General features: G+C 38.4%; 1 protein-coding gene and 1 long non-coding RNA gene across 12 annotated transcripts; one reads left to right on the top strand and one right to left on the bottom strand.

The window, feature by feature from the left end:
* Window positions 1–213: 213 nt before the first annotated feature.
* LOC6505263 (protein retinal degeneration B) lies at window positions 214–21,377 on the bottom strand. Of its 10 annotated transcripts, XM_044717542.1 has the most exons (14): window positions 21,293–21,372; window positions 21,017–21,042; window positions 14,207–14,621; window positions 13,990–14,134; window positions 13,740–13,931; window positions 13,266–13,676; window positions 12,668–13,014; window positions 11,755–11,793; window positions 11,391–11,466; window positions 10,125–11,330; window positions 9,926–10,063; window positions 6,402–7,369; window positions 5,560–5,732; window positions 2,614–4,768 (listed from the first exon to the last, which is right to left on the bottom strand). In XM_044717542.1, the coding sequence occupies exons 3-14, from the start codon at window positions 14,282–14,284 to the stop codon at window positions 4,603–4,605; spliced, it is 3,939 nt and encodes a 1,312-aa protein (XP_044573477.1). In that variant the 5' UTR covers window positions 14,285–14,621; window positions 21,017–21,042; window positions 21,293–21,372; the 3' UTR covers window positions 2,614–4,602. The 10 variants fall into 10 exon arrangements, with proteins under 10 accessions (XP_032307805.1, XP_014760337.1, XP_044573477.1 ...); XM_032451913.2 differs by lacking the exon at window positions 21,017–21,042 and having other exon boundaries at window positions 21,293–21,377; XM_032451914.2 differs by lacking the exons at window positions 21,017–21,042; window positions 21,293–21,372 and having other exon boundaries at window positions 214–2,679; window positions 14,207–14,902.
* LOC116655034 lies at window positions 18,324–21,298 on the top strand. 2 transcript variants are annotated; one of them, XR_004310174.2, is made up of 2 exons: window positions 18,324–20,155; window positions 20,779–21,298. It is a non-coding gene; the product is annotated as an uncharacterized LOC116655034 (long non-coding RNA). The 2 variants fall into 2 exon arrangements; XR_006507797.1 differs by having other exon boundaries at window positions 18,324–19,337.
* Window positions 21,378–21,872: the final 495 nt, after the last annotated feature.

Raw genomic sequence — 21,872 nt, forward strand, 5'->3', positions numbered from 1 at the left:
TTGGGAGGACCTCCCTGCCACGCCCCCTTATCGAATGAAGAAACAAAACAACAATTTGTTTACATAGCATGTTTTATTGATTTTATTTTTTTTTTCTCATTTGCAACATCAAATAGAACATTTTTTTAATATCTTTTTTTTTTTGGTATTTTTTTTTTAATCTTTGCTTGAACCATTTTTGTTTCAATTTTTTGTTTTTTTTTTTTTTGGAAATGATTAACTTTGGTATAGCCATCTCTTTCGTTCGCCCATAGTCGATCCTTGTCTAACAAACAGCTTACATCGAAAAATATTTTTACCGTTATAGCTTTTGGCCATAATTTGAAGCCAAAAATTTAAATATTGGCCTAAACCATGTCTTTTTCTTTTCCTTCACACATAAATATTTTTGTTTCTGGTTTTTTTTAGTATTTTTTTTCTATTGTGTTTCTGGTTTTTTGTAATTTTATATTTATTTTTGTAAATAGATTGCATTTGGCTTGCTCCGCTTTCTGTTTTTTTATTTTTAAATATTTTTTTTACTGCTTGTAGAATTTGTTGTCAATAAATAATTTCTTTATATACCATTCCGTTCTATAATTCGTTAAATATTATGAATTCGAGTTTGTTATCCTGGACTGTGTTGCTCTTAAAAGTAAGTATACGCACAAGTACGTAACAATTGCTTTTTAGTTTGTTAAACCGTTATTTGTTTCCGTCTTTCTATATATGCAGTATTCCGTTTCTATATATACATTTTAGGGGGTATATATATATATATTCCCCCCTCTAGATTTTTTCTTTAGTCGGTATAATGGGCCATGGTATTCTAGGGTTTTTCCGGCTTAACTTCTAAATGGTGGGTTTTCAAAATATCAATTTTTTTTAGTATATTTTTTTGGTATTATTGGCTGAGGGAGTTTATTTTTGTTCTGGTGGGGAAGGGAGAGACACAGACAGAGACAGTGGAGGGATATTGAAATCAGATCCGCAAGAGCTTCAAATCAAATACTAAATTTTACTAACTAAAATACACAATAGCCCTGCGGATACTACAGGAATTAGCAATTTCGAAGAACAAAAGTTCACACTTCATAAGATCTGAGAGGAAACTTGATCTGGTACTTGTTAGGAGTTAATCCCAAAAAACTTTATCTATTATATAGGATCTATATAGCATCAACTCTCTAGGGCTGAAGAGATCCATCCACATCTGAGACATAAAAACAGAAAATAAAACTGATACAGAAACAGAAAGTAGAGGAACTCTTGCGCTATATAATGGTATATACTAAATGGTATATAGTATGGATATTTATCCTTATATACAATATACAATCAAACTTTTTCGATTTTAGGAAGTATATACTATATCCTCTCAACTCAACTACCAGAGAGTTAATCAACTTTGGGCTTATCTCTATATATGACTTAAATAATTTACTTTCTCTGTATTCTATTTTCAGTATTTTTTTCAGTAATTTTTTTTACTATCTTTGTTTACCCGGGTGGCTCCCATTTATTTAGAATCTGTACTTCGTTTAGAATTTGTCTTTGGGAGTTGTTTTTGTAAGTTAACTTATGTGGACAGCACATAACTGGGTTATGTGTACATAGTGGTTGTATAGTATATAGTTCTATATCGGGATTCGTATATATATATATATATACATATATATTAAATTGCCCGTTACATCAGGTAGCCTTAAGTCGTTCGAGTTTGTTGTTTCTTTAGGTTTCTAATTCTCGGAAGTGAATGCCTGATCTCATTTCGAAAACTCAAAACTTTCGGTTTTGAGTTTCAGTTTGAGTTTAGAGTTTAGATTTTCGGTTTTCGTTATTTCTTTATGTCCTTGGTATCACAAAATCGGGTTTTTACGTTAACACAATATCAATATCATCTATTTTATACTCGTAACACCGCAAAATAAGGAATTTTTCGAATCATTTCCAAATAACAATTTTTGTTTTTTTTTTTTAGTAGACATACATATATAGAGGTTTTAGTATTTTTTGCCTGTGTTCCTTACATTTCATTTTTTTCAATAATTATTATTTTTTTTAACGAAAAACTATCACAATTATGGAGATTTCAAAGTTTCTGGGGCCAGGTTATCAGATTGTTTTCACATTCATTTCATGACATTTTCATTAATTTTTTGTTACTAATTTGCTTCACGAATATAGAAAAACACACAGTTAACTATTCTACTAATCGGAAGCCATCAATTTTTTACCATTTTTTTTAGTTTTTTGTAAGTAAGTATCTATGTTTGGTTTATGTCAAGAAATGCATTGAATTTGCCATTTGATTTTGCAACGCTCTCTCTCTCTCTCTCTCCAACTCAGCCGATTTTGATCGATACTTGAATCGATATATATCGATTTTTGATCAGTTTAGAATTGTGTTGAGATCATCGGTTCGATTTATTATGTCCTTCAATTGTTGTCCTTCAATTGTTTTGGTTGTTGGTTTTGTTTTGTTTTGTTGAACTTTGTTCGCTTGCATATGTAAAACGGTCCTATATTTTGAATATATCATCTTGTATATATATCTTTGGTTTTTTGTTTTTTTGTTTTTTAATTGTATTTAGTATATAGCTTTAAGATCGGCGTTTTGTTCTTTAGTTTTTGTTTATGCTTTAAGTGGTTTGGAAAACCATTAAACAACAGGAGGAAACAGTCTTTCTTTCCAGGTACCTAGGGATGGAATTAAAACAATATATTAGTTGGATCTTTATATTTAATAACAATTTAATTTTATTCTTCGAGAACTAAAGCAAAAGCTTCTGATAGGTTAACCCCTTTTTGTTCTACCCCTAAAATATTTTTCCCCCCTAATATATTCTGTTCTATAACTAAATTATCATCTCTCTGTATATATCCATTGAGTTTTAGATTATAGATTACGTAATACTCACCGCGTGACACATTTGACTTTGGTTAAATGTTGTACAATTGTATTTTTTTTTTTTTCAATTTCTCTTTTCAATTTTGGTTTTGATCGTTTTTATATTACACCATTGAATTGTCAATATATCGGGCATAGTATATAAATATATATATGTGTAATATATATACAGATGTGGCGTATGGAGACATCGATGCTGTTGTCCATTTATTTTTTTGTTTTTTTGGGGTAACTGTTAGATCTTTTTTTTTTTTAGTTTTTAGTTTTCTAGATAGTAAGGAATGCAGCGATATAACTATTTCGGGGCTGTATTTCGGGGTTCGATAGTTCGATCTCTAGTTATCTAGTTCTCCTCTCTAGTGATGACTCAGATAGGTCTTGCGCTTTAGATAACCACTCCTTATCGGCGATGACAGTCCCGTCTCGTTGCTAGTTATCGATAACAATGTCGATGTTGAGTGGGTGTTGTGATACATTTTGGGGGAAAGTGTATGGGGTTTTTTTTGGGGGAAAGTATGTTTTTTGTTGTTTTGAGTTTTTTGAGTGTTTTTTGCAAGCAAATTTTGAGTTTTTCGTATATATTTTTTTTTTTGGAAAAAGACAGAGACAGAGTTAAAGTTCAGATAGAGATCAAATTTTGAATCTACGTGCGTTTGGTGTGTGTTTGTGTGTTTTTCAATAAGTTTGTTTGCACAACACCAATCAATCAATCAATCAATCAATCAATCAATAAAAAATGCTCATCTAGTAATGCTTCAAAAATATATATGAAAAAACAACTGAAAATATCTTGGGTAATGGGCATATTCTAAAATACTAGATCTAATTGATCAATTACTATTTTCTAGATTAATTTTTTTTTTTTATGTTTTTAAAATTTATGTTTACTAATTTTTAATCTCAAAAACAATCTGCTTTGCTTTTTTTGTTTAATTTTCTAAGTGGCAAGTTCAATTGTCATTCGTTGCTTGTTCATGCAGCCTAATGATTGTGTTTTTTATTTTTTTCAGTGTGCAAGTAAGGTGTTATTCGTCAGCGTGGTGGGTTTTGAGAGGCGATCGTGATTGTGGTGTGTTCGGGGTATGGTGAGTATGGTGACAAGTGGTCAGCGTGGTGAAGCGTTTTTAAGCATTATTTTTTTTTTTCGATTATTTTTTATCGATTATCCGTAAATCAAAGATCAAACCAAGAAAAGATACAAATCGTAATTGGAACATTATAAATTATATATATATATCACTATTCACATATACATATATGTATATTTTTATATTTTAGCTATTTTTTAAGGCATTTCTATTTGGACACTGCTGTACTGCATTTATTTATTTATAAATTGTGTTTAGGTTTTTTGTATGTTTTTTGTTCCTAATTGCTTTTTGTTCGCAACAAAAATAATATCATTTACAAATAAGAATAATACAAATATAATAATAATAGTAATACAATAATAATCATAATAGTAATAACTTATAGCATACATAATACGGCATTTGTTCTAGGACGAAACTTAAAACTTGAAACGATATAAATCGACAATAATCGATATAAATCGATATAAATTGCAAATTAAAATACAATATATGATCTGTGGCGGACTAGTTTTTCTTGAGAGGATATATGAGATTTGTTTTCCCCGATTTAGTTTCCTTTTTTTTTTTTTTATATATATATATATATAGTTTATATATATTTTTTTTGTTTTTTAAGCGCTAGGCAACCGGCGTACTAGTATCCTTGGCAATGGCCTCCTCAATTAACTGGGCCAGTAAGATGCTGTTGCTGCTGCAGGGGCTGTTGTTGCCGCCGATGTTGCTGTTGCTGTTGCTGTTGCTGTTGCCGGGACTGATGTTGGCCAATTGCAACTCGAAAGCAATGCTACATATTTGTTTTTTTTTTTTTTGGTATTTTTTTTTTTTTTTTTGCAAGTGGGGGGAGTGGGGAAAAGTGCACAAGATTAGCTTGGGTGGAACTAGAATTTTTTTTTTTTTGCATTTTTGGCAAGAGAGAGACAGTAAGAGACAGAGAGAGAGAGAGTTTAGGACATCGATTCGGTCGGACCGGCAGGACGACCGGCCAGGCCAGGAAAACAGCGCACACAACGTTTAGTTGACGGATTTGACACCGAAGGATGTGGAATGGAATGGTATGATCTCTCGGCATTGTCCTTGCATTTGAATTTGAATTTGAATTTGAACAGAAATGATGCTGGATTTTTTGAATTAACGGCCATGCGACCAAACCAAAAACATAAAGCCACACAAACAAAACAAAATTAACATATTATTATTTTACAATTAAAACAAAACAAAAAGAACACCAACCAAGCAGTTTCGAACTCTAAACTTGGTGCGAAGTTGAATGCCTTCAGATTTAAAGCTATTTTTTCATAGGAATACTTTGTTTTAATTACTATTTAACTATTTAATTTAAAATTTAACTAGTATTTTTTAGTATTTTCTATCCTGAAGGCATTGAACTTTACAAACAACATATATATATTATATATAGCGATTATATATCGCCAACAAACACAAATGCTTTCTGCCTATTTACACTAAACACATACACGCACATGTACAAATATACATATATATACACAGATCGGGCATTATGATCGGGCGGGATCAGCAAGCAGTGGTCCATTGTTCCGGATCTTCCGGTCTTACCTTCGGCGTCGCGGATTGGCCGTCTGGCCGGGTAGGTTGAAACAGCCCCTGGGTATCACCATCCGGGCATTCCCCTTGGCCGGACGGGACCCGCCCACCGCCTGCAATCCGGCCAGGTGGGCGGCATAGCCGTCACTGAGCACGGTGGCATTGGATTGCAGCTTCTTGCTTACCTGTAAGTGGAAAAATAGAAGGTTAGATAGGGAAATTTAATTCAAAGCTTAGGGACAAAGGGACAGATGGGAGGACATGACTCTGGAGGCATAGAAACGGACAAGCGGACAGACGGACAGGACTATATGGACACACAAGACTATTTTCTTAGAAGAGGGGACTCTATTTTGACTTTAAAATGTATCTGAAAGTAAAAAAACTGGCGGACAAGTGGACAGATAGGCGAACATGGCATGGAGATGATAAAAAAAGGACAAACGGACAGAAGGACAGGACCATATGAGCATCGAGGACAAAGTTCTGAAGACATATGGCGCTCTATTTTCACTTTAAAGTGTATCTTAAAGCCAAAAAACTGACGGACAAGCGGACACATAGGCGGACAGGGTCCTAGAAGCAAAGAAACGGACCACCGGACAGACGGACAGGACTATAAGGACACAGGCAACAAGGTTCTATGAATAGGATGTTCTATTTTGACTTTAAAATGTATCTTAAAGCCCCAATTCCAGAAAGACCAACGGACAGATAGGCGGACAGTGCTCTCGAATCAAAGAAACGGACAAACGGCCAGGCGGACAGGACTACATAGACCCAAGTGACCAAGTAGCCTAGCAGAGATCTATAAAATATAACCCCCAAACCCCATATCCTTGGGGGAGACGCACCTTTCCCACAATAAATATCTGATCCGGTCGCATGCCAACATTCGTGTAGACACTAATATCCTTGCTGCTGCCGTAGGCGGCTGTGATTGAGATTCCGTGGTTCTGGACCAGATTGTTGAGATAGGCCGTCTTGTGGCCCAGCGGATCGGTGGACAGGCCGTCGGCGAACGAGATCAGGCCGTGGGGGAAGTTGTGCTGGCTCAGCCAGGAGACGACGCGCTGCTGCTGCATATCCGGTCGCCCAGTGATGTAGATGAGCAGGTAGCCCAGCTCCTGCCAGTGCCGGCAGACGTCCACGGCTCCAGCTCGCACCTTGGGATCTCTGCCCGTCACCGACATGGACGCGGTGAAGGATCCATCAATGCTGAAGACCACACATTCGGTTAAAGGCGGCACCACCGCCATATAGCAGTCCACGGAGGTGTGATCGCCACGGACCACCATCTTCACCGGATAGATGCCGTAGCCGAGGGAGACCTGGTCGGGAATGGAGTAGGATATGCGGCCGTTCTTGTCGGTCACCTCGGTGCTGAGGAAAGTCCACTCGCCCGCTGGCGGATCCTTCATGATGTGCACATCCACCTTCTCTCCGTGCAGGGTGATCATGTCCAGCGGCCCGTACATGAACCTGGCGTTGAGTCGCTGCTCCCTGCCCTCCTGGACGATCACATCGTTGGCCCGATGATTGGCGGCCACATTTTTCAGCTTCACAGAGGTGCGCTTCTTGATCCACTTCTCTCGCGGCTGGCCCGGATGGAAGGCGGCGTTGTCCTTGTCGTCATTGGAGCCCACGAACGGGATGCCCTCGAACTTGCCGATCTGGCGCAGGATGAAGGCGATCACGTCCGGGCTCTCCCAGTAGCTGGCGTGGAAGAGATGGGGCAAGGCGTGGGCCGGGAAGTTGCTCAGTCCCTCGGGGCAGTAAAGAGCGTAATCCAAACGCTTGGTGCCCCACCACTTGTTTTGAACTGAAAGGGGATTTAAGGATTAATAAGGAATAATTCTACTGTTGTCTCCAAACTAATAGCACTAATAATTCTAGATTTTGTAAATAAGGAATATTTTAAAGCTTAAAGCACGGAAATCTGATCTATTTTGGCAGTGATATGGGTCTCATTGGAGCCTAAGTAGTTATATGATCTTCCTCAAGGTTCTCCTCAGAAAAAATTGATTTACAAAATTTGTAATTCTAGATTTTAATGCAGATTGATGGAGAATTAATTCAAGAATCTTTTTAAGGTATTCCACTCAAGAATAGAATAGATATTGGCCAAGATTGGGACATATTACTTCCATCACTTCCATGCCTCTTCCGACACCTTTTAGGGAGTCTGGGTCTCCCAAGAAAAAATTCACAAAAAATGGATCTACAATTTTTGATTCTAGATTTTGAAGCAGATTTATCAAGAATTCAAGGTTATCAAGGTATTCATTTTAAGAATCAAATAAATATTGACCGAGATATAGCCATCGCTGGAGACCATATTGTCCTTTCATACATTTTTCATAATTTTTCAAGGGGATCCCCCAGAAATGTTGACAAAAAAATCTAAAAAATATTTTCTTCTCAGATTTTGATGCAGAATGATGTAGAATCGATATACAAATCGTTTAAGGTATTCCGCTTAAGAATCGGACGATTATTGGCAAAGATATAGCCATTGCTAGGGACCCTATTGTTCTTCCATGGCTTAGCTGGTATTTTCAAAAGGGTCTCCCCAAAAAAAATTCGAAAAAATAGATAAAAAATGATGTTTCTAAATTTTGATGCAGAATCGTGAAATAGATCTACAAATCGTTTAAGATATTCCGCTCAGAAATCGAATGAATATTGTTCGAGATATAGCCTTATCTTTGGAGCCACATGGTCCTTTCTAAGGATTTCTCAGTTTCTGTAAGGGGGCTACCCAAAAAAAATTTACTAAAAATAAAAAAAAAAAATTGGTGATCAAGTTTTGATGCAGCTTGATGGAGAATCGATCTATCAATCTTTAAAGGTATTCTGCTAAAGAATCGGATAGATATTGACCAAGTTATGGTATTGGCTATGGATCATATTCCAGACATTTTTCAAAAACACTCCCAAAAAAAAGTTCAAAAAAAATGGATCAAAAATGTAGTTTATAGATTTTGATTCAGATTAATTAGGAATCGTTAACAGTTTCAGGGGGGCCTCATAGCCTAGTGGTTAGTGTACTAGCTCGCTAAGCGTGAGGTCGTGGGTTCGAGCCCCACTCGTGTCAAGTGCATGGCCCTGCAAGTTTTTCGGCGCTCGCGCATATGATGTAAGTAGCGAAAAGCTCCCGTTGGATTCTCGCTATTTATAATTATGTGCATGAGACCCGAAAAACCGGCATTCCCAGATGTCGTTAGGTGGCAAGCCCACTTCTGAGATAGGTTGCACTCGGCTAATCACCGGATCGACTGAAAAATAACGATTACAGAAACAAACACATGATTAGAAAAAAAACACCCACACCCCCAGCCCGATGACGACCCGCCGCTTTTCGCAACGGACACGAATTGGACAATGGAATGTGAGGACCCTAATGGAGCCATCCAGAATTGCGCAGTTTGAATAAGGAGATGGGCATAGTTAGGATTGGAACCCTGGAGTGGAACCCGCAAGGAAGAAGAAGAGTGGGACGCCCCAAAAGCTAACCTGGCGCCGATCTACAATACGCGAACTCGCAGACAATAATACATCACCTGGGGACTTGGCAAAGAGAACAGAGGGTCCGGTGGAATACACATGTGGATGCCCTAAGCTCCCAAGCGGAGTAATAGAAATAAAAAAAAAAAAAAAAAAAAAAAACAGTTTCTTTGAAGCCATTCCTCTTACAGATCGGATGGATATAGGCTAAAATATAGCCTTGACTTTGGGGCATATCCCACCCACTCCCATTCTTTCCCTATTATTTTCCAAGGGTTCTCCCCAAAAAAATGTACAAGAAAATGGATGGAAATCTTTTCTTTCTAGATTTTGATGAAAAATATTGAAGAATAGATCTACGAATCTTTGAAAGTATTCCGATCAGGAATCGGATGGATATTGGCCAAGATATAGCCTTGACTTTGGGGCATATTATCACTATTATTATCACCCATAGTTTATTTGAAACTTTAGATCCAAAATGTACTCTCTTGATTTTAATTCAAGAAACGGATGATAGATAGAATGGTGGAATAGATCTACGAATCCGATTAAGAATTGGTTGGATAATGAACAAGATATGGACATTGCTGGAGATGATATATGATTCTCCTATACCTGTTCTATTTCTACTTATAGTTCTATATTTAATAATATACATATGTATAAAGTTCTAATCAATAGTGTAAGTCCCTACGAGAATGAAATTTGTATGTTTTGGAACAAGGTGTACTGCCAGTGTGACCATATCGCTTCATACTCTAAAGTCTATCGTGAAATGTCCTAGCGGATGAGACTCCCTGAGGACTATTAGTGCCATTACTTTGATGATCTGCGAAGAATGAGAGCTAATGAGCTGCTAGCTTCTTACGGGAGTGGATAGTGCTTAGGGAGACATTCTCAATCAGACCCGATATGGTGCTCTGCATGGAGGCATCGGATAGCCGCCTGCCGGCCAGGAGGTGGTTGCCATCGTTGAAGTGCTGCGGATGTGACTGGATCACCTCCACTGGAAGCACAAAAAAAGAGTAATCAGTAAGAGATTTCACCAAATCCCACCCAGAACTCACATAAATGCAGTGGCTGACCATTTCCCAAAGGATACTTGGCGTAGCGGGGCACATTAACCGGCGCCAGGATGGAGAACCGGGCACTGAGTAGCGGCTCCAGACGCGAGGCAATCGGATCAGTTGGATGGAAAAGATTGTAGACCTGGTGGCAGTTGGGCCGTGTCAAAGCGGCCTTGGAGTCGTGCAGCTTCCGGGCGGCCAGGACGACGGACAGCGGGGAGCCGAACATGAAGAAGTCGCACACATCAAAGTCCAGCTTGATGGCCCGCGAGTCGCTGGAGGAGCTGGAGCGTCGTCGCCGAGGTGATGGCGCCACCAGAAGCCTCTTCGCATCCAGGTCGGCCTCTATGAAGCGCTCCTCGTCATCCAAGCGCGAGTGGCGAGCGGAGAGGAGATTATGGGGATTGACATTCGTGGTGCTGGAGGCATCGCCGCCGGAATTGGATGCCGTGCCCGGTTGGCTGCCATTGGAGCGGCAGAGAGCCTCGTAGGCCAGCAGGGAGCCCATGGAATCGCCCAGCATCACGATCTGTCCAGAGAAGCCATGACCCTCCTCCGATTTCAGGAATTCATGGTAGACTATGTTAGCGGCGGCCACCGTCTTGTTGACCGTCTCCTGGAACTCCGGCGAGGCCACCGACAGCAGAGGTATCGCTCCGATGGGCACATCAGCTATATTGGGTATATCCGCCGCGGAGGGCGAAGCGTCAAAGGAGTAGGGACTCAGGCTGGAGAGGATGCCGAGGGCGTCGGTGCAGATCGAGGGGCAGGGCACCATCTTAATGGTCACATGGGTGAGCAGGCTGGGATAGTGCTGACGCATCACCGCCTCAAAGGAGCCCCGGAAGGTGGTAACGTCCGATTTCTTGGCTGTCAGCTCACTGGCGGCGTCCAGCACGGAACCGGCATGGACCACCAGGATCAGGATGGTGGTGGGGCACGACGGGGTGCTGGGAGAGCCCGGCGGCGAGGAGTCATGGCTGCGATCCACACTGGCCGAGGAGCGGAGCTGGCGCTTGTTGCCCCGCTCCGAGGCGACGCGCATCAGGAAGTCCTGGTTGAAGATGCTGTCCTCCTGCCGGGAGTTGCCACGTCCTTCCGAGGATCCGGCACTGGAAGGACCACCATGTGGCGGCGGGCTGTCATCACCCTCGCCCAACAGCTCCAGGGAGCTCCACTTGGCCAGGGAGTTGGTCTCGTTGGTGTCTGGAGGGGATTGGATCTCCGGATTAGTTGGATTTCTTTAAAAGTATAGAGTCTTCTTACCCAAACAGTCGAAGAATTCCTCATCGGAGTTGGACTTGGAGTCCACTTCCAGGCGCTCCATCCGCCAATTAGCCACCTGTGATTATTAATTTTAATTAATTTAATATTTTAAACATTTTTTAAACTAATATTTTAATGAAAAACTATATAAATATCTGATTCTAGGAGCGATTCTGGGAGGCAGGAAGCTAAGCATAGATTCTTCTGCTTTTAAGCAAAAATACTAAAAAAAAAATATACTAAGAGGTAACTATTTGGAAAATATTATTAATTTTTAATTATTAAAAATAAAAAAAAGCCAAAAGCAATGAAAAAAAAGAGAGATGGCTGAACAAATTAGACAGAGACGGGGCGAGGAACTTACATGTCTGCGTGGCACTGTCTTGGCATGCGGCTTTTTTGACTGTTTTTTTTTTTGGTATTTTTTGGTATTTTTGTATTGGATTGGTTAAAAAAAGGTAAAGGTGTTGAAGTTTTAGTTTCAGGTGTTGTTTTTGTCGGTGGATCGTGTTGGATTTGAAGGTAAATTAAAGATTAATTTAATTTAAGACGCACACAACACAACACACAGAAATAGTAGCAGGGAGTCGAACCCGAGACCACAAAAGTAGGGTTAGGATGAAGGATTACGATTTTTATTGCAATTAAAGTTTTGAAATCTTGATTTTTGGTTCTAAAACTTTCAATTTTTTTTAAGATTGAAAAAAAGACATAAAATGCTTTGAAATTTATGATAAAAAGTAAAAAATACACAGAAGTAAAGAACACACAGACCCGAGACCAGAAAAGTAGGGTTAGGATGAAGGATAGGGTTTTGATTTTAAAAATATTATATTTTTAATGGCAATAACAGTTCAAAAATCTTGTTTTTTGTTTTTAAAGTTTTGATTTCTTTTTTAAAGATTAAAAAGAGAGATAAGAAACACACAGAAATAGTAGCAGGAGTCGAACCCGAGACCAAAAAAGTAGGGTTAGGATGAAGGATTAGGATTTTGAATTTCGAAAAATTATAATTTTTATGGCATTTCGAGTTTTGAAATCTTATTTTTTAGTTTCAAACTTTAAATTTCTTTTAAAAAATTAGAAAAAATGCTTTGAAATTTATGAAAAAAAGAAACAGACATCGATCTCCATGATATTTGAATCAAAAATAGACAGAATCATATTATATCTTTTTTTAATTTAAAAAAAAACAAACATATTATCCTTAAAGGAAACACCAAGAGAGCACAAAGGACATCGAGACAAGAGCTCTTATTCAGATTCTAGAATCTCACCTGAAGATCAAAGCTGTGGGCCGAACCCACCGGGGAGTGCAGGGCGCCCTTTGACCCGAACTTGGCCTTGTTGGCCATTTGGATGCTCTGCGAGCGGGATCTCTGGGCGGAGGAGCTGCTCTGGGCGGCGGATAGATCCACCCCAGTGCCGATGGCATCGTTCTCGTCCTCATCATCCTCCTCCTCCTCTTCGCCCTCTTCCTCATCCGAACTGGCCTCGGCGCTGGGCGGCTGTTGGGTGACAATCGGCGGTATGGCCGGAGCGGACTTCTTCCGCTCACTTCCAGTCGGGCCGGCTGAGGCCACGGCGGAAGTTGCCGTACTAACATACGGCTCCGAAACGCTATCTAAACATGAGAATAATAAAGAAATTTTAATTTGGAAGCTAGGAGGAACTGGGAGTGTCCAGGAACTCTTGCAAAATGTTAATCCTCCAGAGAAAAAAATTAAAAATCCACCCAACAGGAAAAAAAAATAAAAAACTAATAATAATGGGCATTTGTCCAATGGACTCTATGGGTTTCTACGAATTACAATTTTGCAAGGGTTCGCGGAGAGGTGGAGGTTAGAATAGTGGGCGTCAGATCGGTGGACTGACCGTCGCTGCACTCCTCGCCACCGCCCATCTTCTTGGCCAGGGCCAGTTGGGTCTGTCGCTCCAACTCGCGTATATCCTCGATAGTGAGACCATGCCATTCGTCCTGCCAGGCCCAGGCCTGCCGATGAGCCCGTAACATCATTTTGCGCAGGGCCACATCATGTATGAACTTCTCCAGCTTGGTCTGCATGCCCCAGTAGCGGAACTCCACACGGCAGATCTTGTAGGCGGTCATCAGGGACATGTTGCGGCCGGTCGGCTGTTTCTTGCCCTTCACCTCGCGCCAATACTCCTCCAGCCAATCCTCACCGAGCGGACCACGTCCCGTCTTGTCCGAAACAAAGTGTTTGGGATCCTCCTCCTTCACATAATCACCACCCCATAGCTGGTCCTTAACGATATCAATGACATCTGAAAGGAGAAGGGTTTAAGATTAGAAATGGTGTCAGTAGAATCTCTGGGAGAAAGACTAACCTACGATACGATTCCTTAGATCACTGCCAGATAACTGGAAGACATTCTCCTGATAGCCATTGTCCGGATAATAGTACGTCTCAATGTCCAGCGAGAACTTCTCCACGAAGGGGCAAGTGTAGCGTGTCCTGGTATAGGGATAGGCATTCCACGCCTCCTCCTCCACAGTTAGAGCGCTCTTCGGCAGGAGGCCTACAAGGATGAGGGATTAGGGATTAGATAGGATGGAAGTGTATCCTTTGAGACTCACTCTTGATCCAGCCTGGTAGATGATTCCCGACATGGTATATCTTTTTCGTGTACTGGCCATTGCCGCCGGGTCCGTCCTTGTACGGCTCATTGATGATAATTTCGACGCCACTGCCCTCGCCATGACTCTCCTCCCGGCTCTTCTTCTGCAAATGGCAAATTCTAATTGTAGTTGGATGTTTTTTGGATGGATGGAAGATGGGAACATCTCCACTTACCGCTATCATATAGAGCTGAGCGATCCGATACTCCTCCACAGTGAGGGGCAATGGGATGCGGTACTCCTTGATCAGCATTTTGAATTTGAATTTCTATTTTTTTTTGTTTTCCTTCTTCAATGATAGCTCCTCCCTCCGGCTAATGTAACTATTCCGGATCCGGATGGAAAACCCTTTTTTTTTTTTCTTAGATTATTTCCCTATCTCTTTCTCCTTCTCTCGCTTTAACTGTCTCTGTCTCGCTTACGCAATGACAATGGGGAGAATCATCGATTGCCGCCGGTCATGGCTGGGATGATGGAGGCGTTGGAGGCGACACTGGCGTCCGGCGCTGTTGAGGGGAGGAGCACGTCTGCTGCTGCTGCTGTCGTCGTCGTCGTCGTCGTCGTTGGTGGTGGTGTCCGTCGTCTATGACCTGGATGATGACCCGGTACGGCAAAAGTGGCCAAAACAGCAAACGGAATAGAAGGAAAAAAAATATGTAAAGAAAGAAAATAGAAGAAAAACAGAATACGAGAGGTTAGTCGGATGATTCTAGTCCGGAGGTAGGACACAGAGGTGGTGGTGTTCTACAGTGGTGGCTCAGATGGCTAGATGGTTGGCTGGTTGCTATGGCTTCTCCCTAATGCCCATGTGACATTTAACTAAATGAGAAACTCGATGCCACAAACGACTCACTAACTGACTGACTCTGACTGACAGCTGAAGCCAGGGTAGAGTATAGGGGGTATAGGCTATAGTAAACATTTCCGGCAGAACAAGTTGCGAATCATAAGCGAAAAATAGATATTTTGGATCCAAGAGGAAAAAAACTATAAACTTAGATAGTTTTAAAGCAATTACTTATAATCCCAAGTATCATCCCAGGATGAAAAAGAAAAGTATAGAACTAGAACCAGTTGAGAATCATAAGAGAAACATATCTTTTAGATCTAAGAGAACAAATAATATACAAACTTGAAGTGTTGTTCAAAAAATTCCTAATAATCCCAATTTTTTTTTGTGAAAAAGAGAAGAGAACTAGAACCAGTTGAGAATTATAGGATAAATATACATATTTTAGATCTAATAGAACAATAAACTACACTTTTAAAAGCAACTTTTTATAGCAATCCCTAATAATTCCAAGGTTTTGGATTAATGGAACTAGAACCAGTTGAGAATCATAAGAAAAAAAGCTTAAATTACTTCCTAAACAAACTAAATACAAAATTTTAACTGATTAGTCTCTGTTTTTGAACTCTTTTCTAATCATAAACCCCTAAATTAGGTATTTCCCTTAAGTCTCCCCTACAACGTAGAGCATTCAAGCTTCGATTATGCCTATATGTATCCTCTATGTAGAACCAGTTGAGAATCATAAGCAGAAAAAGCTTAAATTACCTTCCAAACAAACTAAATAAACAATTTCAACTAATTAGTCTTTGTTTTAGAACTCTTTTCTAATCATAAACCACCACATTAAGTATATACTAGAAGTCACCCCTATAACGTAGAGCATTCGAGCTTCGACTATGCCCCTTTGCACATAAATATCCCCTCCATCCCATTATCGATTTCAAGTCACAGTCAAATTAGAGGAGTGGCAGCAGTGTGGGGCATTCAAAGTCTCTGACAGCCACTACAGATAATCGTCTTTGGCCAAGACGAGACCCTTCCAGGGACGGGGCATTGGGGTTGGGGTTGGGGTTAGGGTTGGGCCAGCGACAAAAAGGGGGCTGGGCTGTGTCAATTAAATAGCAATAACAACAACAACATAAAGAGAAAAGAACTAGCAAGTCCGATAAGGTCAAGCAGGTTCTCAAATTTCACTAAAAAAACGTTGCAAAAGTTGCCAGTTCAGCGGTTCCGTTTTTTTTATCCACTCGATGGCCTTATAGTCTTGTAATTCTCTAGTTTAGGGGGTTCTGAATCCAAAATCTAATAAGTAGACACTTTTCTGGTCATCATAGAGGAAGATTCTGTTTATGAAGATATTTTGAGATTATGAAGCTCTTTTTAATGATTGCCTTGAACTAAGTACTGTCTTTTATAACTTTTTTGTATTATAATGGAATGGGGGTCATAGTAGGGCAGTACCTTGGTCATTACTTGAGATACTTTTTTGGGATATAACCACTATTCTTTCCTTCTTATACCTCTTATAAAAAGTATTATTTGGTTACTTATAAGACCTCGTTTTATAGAAATTTTGACTCATTTTCATGATTTCATTTAAATAAGTACTATCTTTTATAACTTTTTTAACATTATAATGGAATGGGGGTCATAGTAGGGCAGTGTTTTTGTCATTTCTAGCCTTTTTTGTAGAGATATTTTGGGTTACAAAGCCTATAACCAAGACTTCCTTACTATATATGTATATATATCTATATATGTATCTTCTATACTACTATTACTCATAATATAACAATAGAGTACTATTAAGAAGGAACCACACTCCCCTTATACACTTTTCTGGTTAGTTATAAAGCCTATTTTTAAAGATATTCCATGACTACCTTGGAGAAGATACTCTCTTCCATTCCTTTCTACTATAACTTTTTTATTTTAATGGAATAAGAAAATATATGGTCTTAAATAGGGCATCTATTTAGGCATTTAAGAAGCTTGTTTTAGTTTAATTTTGAATCAAACATCTATGTTACAATTATACAATAAAATTCTACAATTCACCACAATATTCTTCTAACAATTCTTATTATAATAGAATAGATATTTTACATGGAACTATTAGTTTCTTATAAAAAATATTATTTGGTTAATTATAAGACCTTTTTATAAAGAATTCTTGACTTTTGAAGCATATAACTGAGACTACCTTGGATAACATCTACTACTCTTACTTCCTTCTTCTATAATATTATTTATATAATAATAGAGCCCTATAAAGAAGGAACTATAACTGTTCTTATACACTTTTCTGGTCATTTATAGAGCCTATTTATAAATAAATGTGTGCTTAGGAAGCACATTTCTATGATTACCTTGGAGAGAAGGTACTATCTACCATGTATTTCTCTCAAAACTTCCTTATTATAATGGAATAAGTTATATAATAGAGCACTAGTTGGTCATTTATTAAAGATATTTTGACATTTTAACTTTGGTTTTCCAAGAAGAATCTAATATTCTTAGTTTCTTTACTTTATAATATAATAATAGAGCCCTATTGAGGAAGAACTAGGCACTTTTCTGATCACTTATAGAGCCTCCTTATAAAGATATTCCTTGATCACCTTAAAGAAGATACTATCTATAGTAACTTTCTTATTATTATAGAAAAGGTCTTATAATAAAGCAATATTTTTTAGCAGATATAAATCTGCTATTTTTACTATATAATATAATATAATAATTGATCGCTAGTAAGGAGGAACAATACACTCCTTATTCACTTCTCTGGTCACTTATAGAGCCTCTTTATCTTTATAAAGATATCTTAAAGATAGTATCTAAAGTAACTTTCTTATTATTATAGAATAGGTCTCATAAAAGACCACTCTATAAACTTTGTAGTATAAAGTCATCTATAAAGCCCCCTTTATAAAGAAATTTGTGACTTGCAAAGCACCTTGAAACCAAATCCACCTTGAAACCCAGATACTATTCTTACTTTCTCATTATGCGGTGGACATATGGAGGTGTACTTTGTGCTAATTGGATTTATTGTTGACTGCTGACAGCAGCAACAGTTCCATTTGTTGTGTGATGTGAGTGGCAGTCGCAGTGGTCGGCTGACGCATTTGCATCGCAGTCTGACCTATCGAAGTGGGTGGGCCCAGTGGGTGGTCCAGTGGGTGGTCCCAGTGGGTGGGCCAGTGGGCTGGAGTGTAGCTCATCACAAACATGTGTTAATTTGCAAATAAGTTCCACCCTAAAAAGCAATGGGCCTCATTATCTAATAAGTGATAACTACTCATTATCTGACATTATCTAACGGTGGAAATTACTATAATACTTTACAAGTGCTACCTATTTATTAAGGGATATAGAGCCCATATATGTATATTCTTATCTATTTGTTTGAATAATTAAATAATAAAATATGATTTAAATGGAGTTATTTTCCCAGCCAGCCAGATTCTATAGAAATGATACTGTTTATAGTGTAATTTCTTAGAGTGTATCCATGGCTTGTGTTTCGATGGGAAGGCCCACAAGTCAATCAATAGGACCACCCCCTACAAAAATATTGGTCTTGGATGGCCACCACCATCCCCTGAAATTAACCCAAATATGTACCTGGAAACCATCTATATCCATCTATTTAGTTAAATTATAAAAATAGGACTACCCCCTCCAGCAAATTGAGGGAAAAAGTGGAAAAAAGCCCTCCTGGCAATTAAAAGCATGCTATGCAGTGTCCTTCCTCGTCCTTTTTGGCCATAATTACATTTCAAGCCATAAAAATGCCTCGAGTGATTTACTTTTTTTTTCTACTCTGATTCGACTCTGACGATAAAAATTAAAAAATATATATATATTTGTAGTACTTTTTTTATGGTTCTGTTTCTAAAAAAGTTTTTATATTTAAAAGTGATAATAAACAGTCTAGATTTGATAATGAAATGGCAATTTTTAATTATAATTATTGACTTCACAAAAATTTGTGACTTTTTAAAGACAAAGAAATACTTGAAAAATTGTTGAAAATTTTTTAAAGCAATTTTCCAGTTGAAAGTCAAAAAATTATTAAGTCATCGTAGTCGGTCGTATTTTAATTTATGCATTTTTTTTTTTATTTTTGCTTTTGACAGTTATGGGGGCTTTTTCATTGCTACCGCGAATCGTTAAGCGGATTACGTGCATTTCCCCCCACTCCATCCCACTGTGCATCAATAAACGAATTGCACACACACAAAAAGAGAGAGAGAGAGAGATAGAAACAAGGGGCTTGCACATTTTACCGTAAAAGAGTACCACGTACTACGTAGTACATACATACGTAGCTATTTTGTCATTTTACAGTTTATGATGTGACCAAAGGATGGAAAGTATGAGAAGGAGGAGAAGGAGGAAGATGGACGATGAGAGACGCTGCCACAATATGGCCGCGAGATACAGTTATCAATTTGCACAATTGAGAGGAGAGCTGGGCGGGAAACAAGCTGATAAATAAATTGCCATGGTAATTGACCAAGACATACAATATACGGTAAAATGAAGTTATAAGACAAGGCTGACACTGAGAAAAATAAAGTTGAAATATTTTTATTTTAATAAAAAAATAAATTTTAAAACAAAAAAATTGGTAAAAACTATAATTATAGTTTTTCAATTAAATATTTATATATATATTTATATATATATATTTTTTTTTGCGTGTAAAAGTGCAAAAGCATTAATAAAGCAAAATAAAAAAAGCGGAACGCTGTCGGCGTCGACGGCGGCGGCGACGTCAACGCATTCAAGCGGAAATAATTGAAAGCGATGGTGGGGCATAAAGCAGTGGGGATAGGGGATAGGAGGATAGGGAGAAGCAAAGGCAGGTGCAAATAGAGGAGATGCAAAGAGAGAGCAAAGGTTGGACAGCAAAAATGTGAGCCTATTAAATCCGAGACAACTACGGGTCGGAGTCTGGCCAGCCAAATTAGACAGAAAAGAGCAAACACAGCTAGAAATGAACAAACAAACAAACAAACATACATACATACATATGTACTTAAGTACCTCTATATATGTATGTATGTAAGTACGAAAACTCGGACACAAAGGTCGCGCTCTCGTCGCTCGCTCTTGCGTCGCCATCTCTCCCACTCCTCTGTCCTCTCTCCTCTCCGGGTGCACACCTGTGGCACGCTTTATGTTTATTAATAATTTATAAACATCAGAGATAGCCGAGAAAAGCAAAAAAACAACAATAAACATGCTTGAGGAGGTCCTTCGCAAAATGTAAACAAGAAAGATGCCAAAAATAATACCAATGATTACCGTCAATGGTTAACGGTACTTTATTTCTGTCTCTATTTTCTATATTTATTTTTTTTATTAATAGCTCTGTACATAGACAAAAAAAAAAAAAAAACAAAATTTTAGAATTTATTATGCTGATTTACCACCAAGGACAAGCTAAGGGTTAAAGGAACAACAACAAGAACAACAACAAAGTAGGTCCAAAAGTATACTAAGCCCCCCAACCACCCCTCGCGAAATAAAATCTGTTCAATGTTGCACCTGAGACCGCAAAAATTGAAATTAAATCACAAAAAAAAAAAAACAAAAACAATAACAACAAAATATGTATGGAAAGAGAAAGAGAAGGAAAAACCAAACAAAACAAAACTTTACGTGAAAAATACGCATGGAAAATTCTTATCAGAGTTGCAGACTCCTTGTTGTTGTTGTTGTTTTTTGGGAGAGAGAGCTCCACAAAGAGGCGGAAGAGGTGGAATGGAGAAGCAAAAACCTTGGGACCTGGGCCACAGACACTACACAAGAAGAAAAAAATCCCCAACTTCTATTAAATCATATTATAAAATATAATATTTTATTCTTTATATAAATTTATAATTTAAAACATCTTTATATTTATAATTTATAATATTTTCTTATTTATTATTTTTTTATAGAAGAAAAATAAAAAGCATATATTTCTGCGTCCAGCTTACGCATTTACGCACTGCCATCGTACACTCACACACACACACAGATACACAGAGAGCTGCTACTCCCACACATACATACATTGGAGGACTTGCAGACACAAACATTCTCAAACTCTGTTATCCTTAACAAATTTCACAGCAATATTTGCACAGTTTCTTCCACCTGAAAAACAAACAAAATATCACTACTAGGGGAACTCACATTTTTATCATTTTGGAGGCGGACAGCTGCACAATTAACAAGAAAATCAGTAAAAAACAAGAAGAAAAACAAAAGGAAGGAAGGCAATAACAAAAATATACAATGAATATACAGTAAATATTTGGTGGCACGATGGGGGGCGGGCGATTAAACACAATTTATCTATTCATTTTCTTTTTAGGCACTTTTCCAGGCCACAGATGAAAAATGTTTTCTGCTATTTAGCTTAGCGCTTGCTTCTGCTTGCCTCTTCTTTTTTTTGCAATCAAAACGTACACACTGGAAAAAAAAGATACGCGCGCCGCGGCGACGTTGCGACTGGCCGTTGCGACACTCTGAAATGGAAACACCAGACCAGCCAGAGCAAGCGGTGCCCAGCCTTGGCCCGCGCTGGTATTCGTACCACCCGAAGCTTCACGAAGCTCGCCGACGAGCCCCATCGTGAGAGTAAGCTTTTCAAGTGAGGGAGAGAAAAACGCAAGAGAGTTACACAAAGGGGGCATTCCCCAAAACGTAATCGGTTCAAAATTTCAAATAAATCATACGACCCATTGGAAATAATCAAAATTGTAGCATACTTTTTTGGGTATTTTTTTAGTAAAAGGATAGATATATGTTAAAAAATTATTTCCAAATTAAAATTAAACCATTTTTTAACGTCTAAATTAATATTAAAGTAGAAAATATCAAGTAATTATTTTATATTCCTACGCTTTAAATATACAAAATAAAATAAAGGGTCACACTGCGTATGAGTAATATTTTTTTCAAAACAATTTGTAGCACAAAACCAACACTAAAAATATTTCCCACAAAAACACCTAAAAAAGGAGTTTTAGATACTATTTCGCTCCCG

The sequence above is a fragment of the Drosophila ananassae genome, chromosome XR (assembly GCF_017639315.1).
Source record: "Drosophila ananassae strain 14024-0371.13 chromosome XR, ASM1763931v2, whole genome shotgun sequence".
Taxonomy (NCBI): Eukaryota; Metazoa; Arthropoda; class Insecta; order Diptera; family Drosophilidae; genus Drosophila; species Drosophila ananassae.

Excerpts from the sequence above, each read along its gene's own strand:
- LOC6505263 (XM_032451913.2), bottom strand. The coding sequence starts at position 14,284 with ATGCTGATCAAGGAGTACCGCATCCCATTGCCCCTCACTGTGGAGGAG. Across the intron at positions 7,370-9,925 it reads CCTAAGCACTATCCACTCCC|TTCAAAACAAGTGGTGGGGC; the intron begins GTAAGAAGCTAG and ends ATCCCCTTTCAG. Across the intron at positions 5,733-6,401 it reads AGATATTTATTGTGGGAAAG|GTAAGCAAGAAGCTGCAATC; the intron begins GTGCGTCTCCCC and ends TTCCACTTACAG.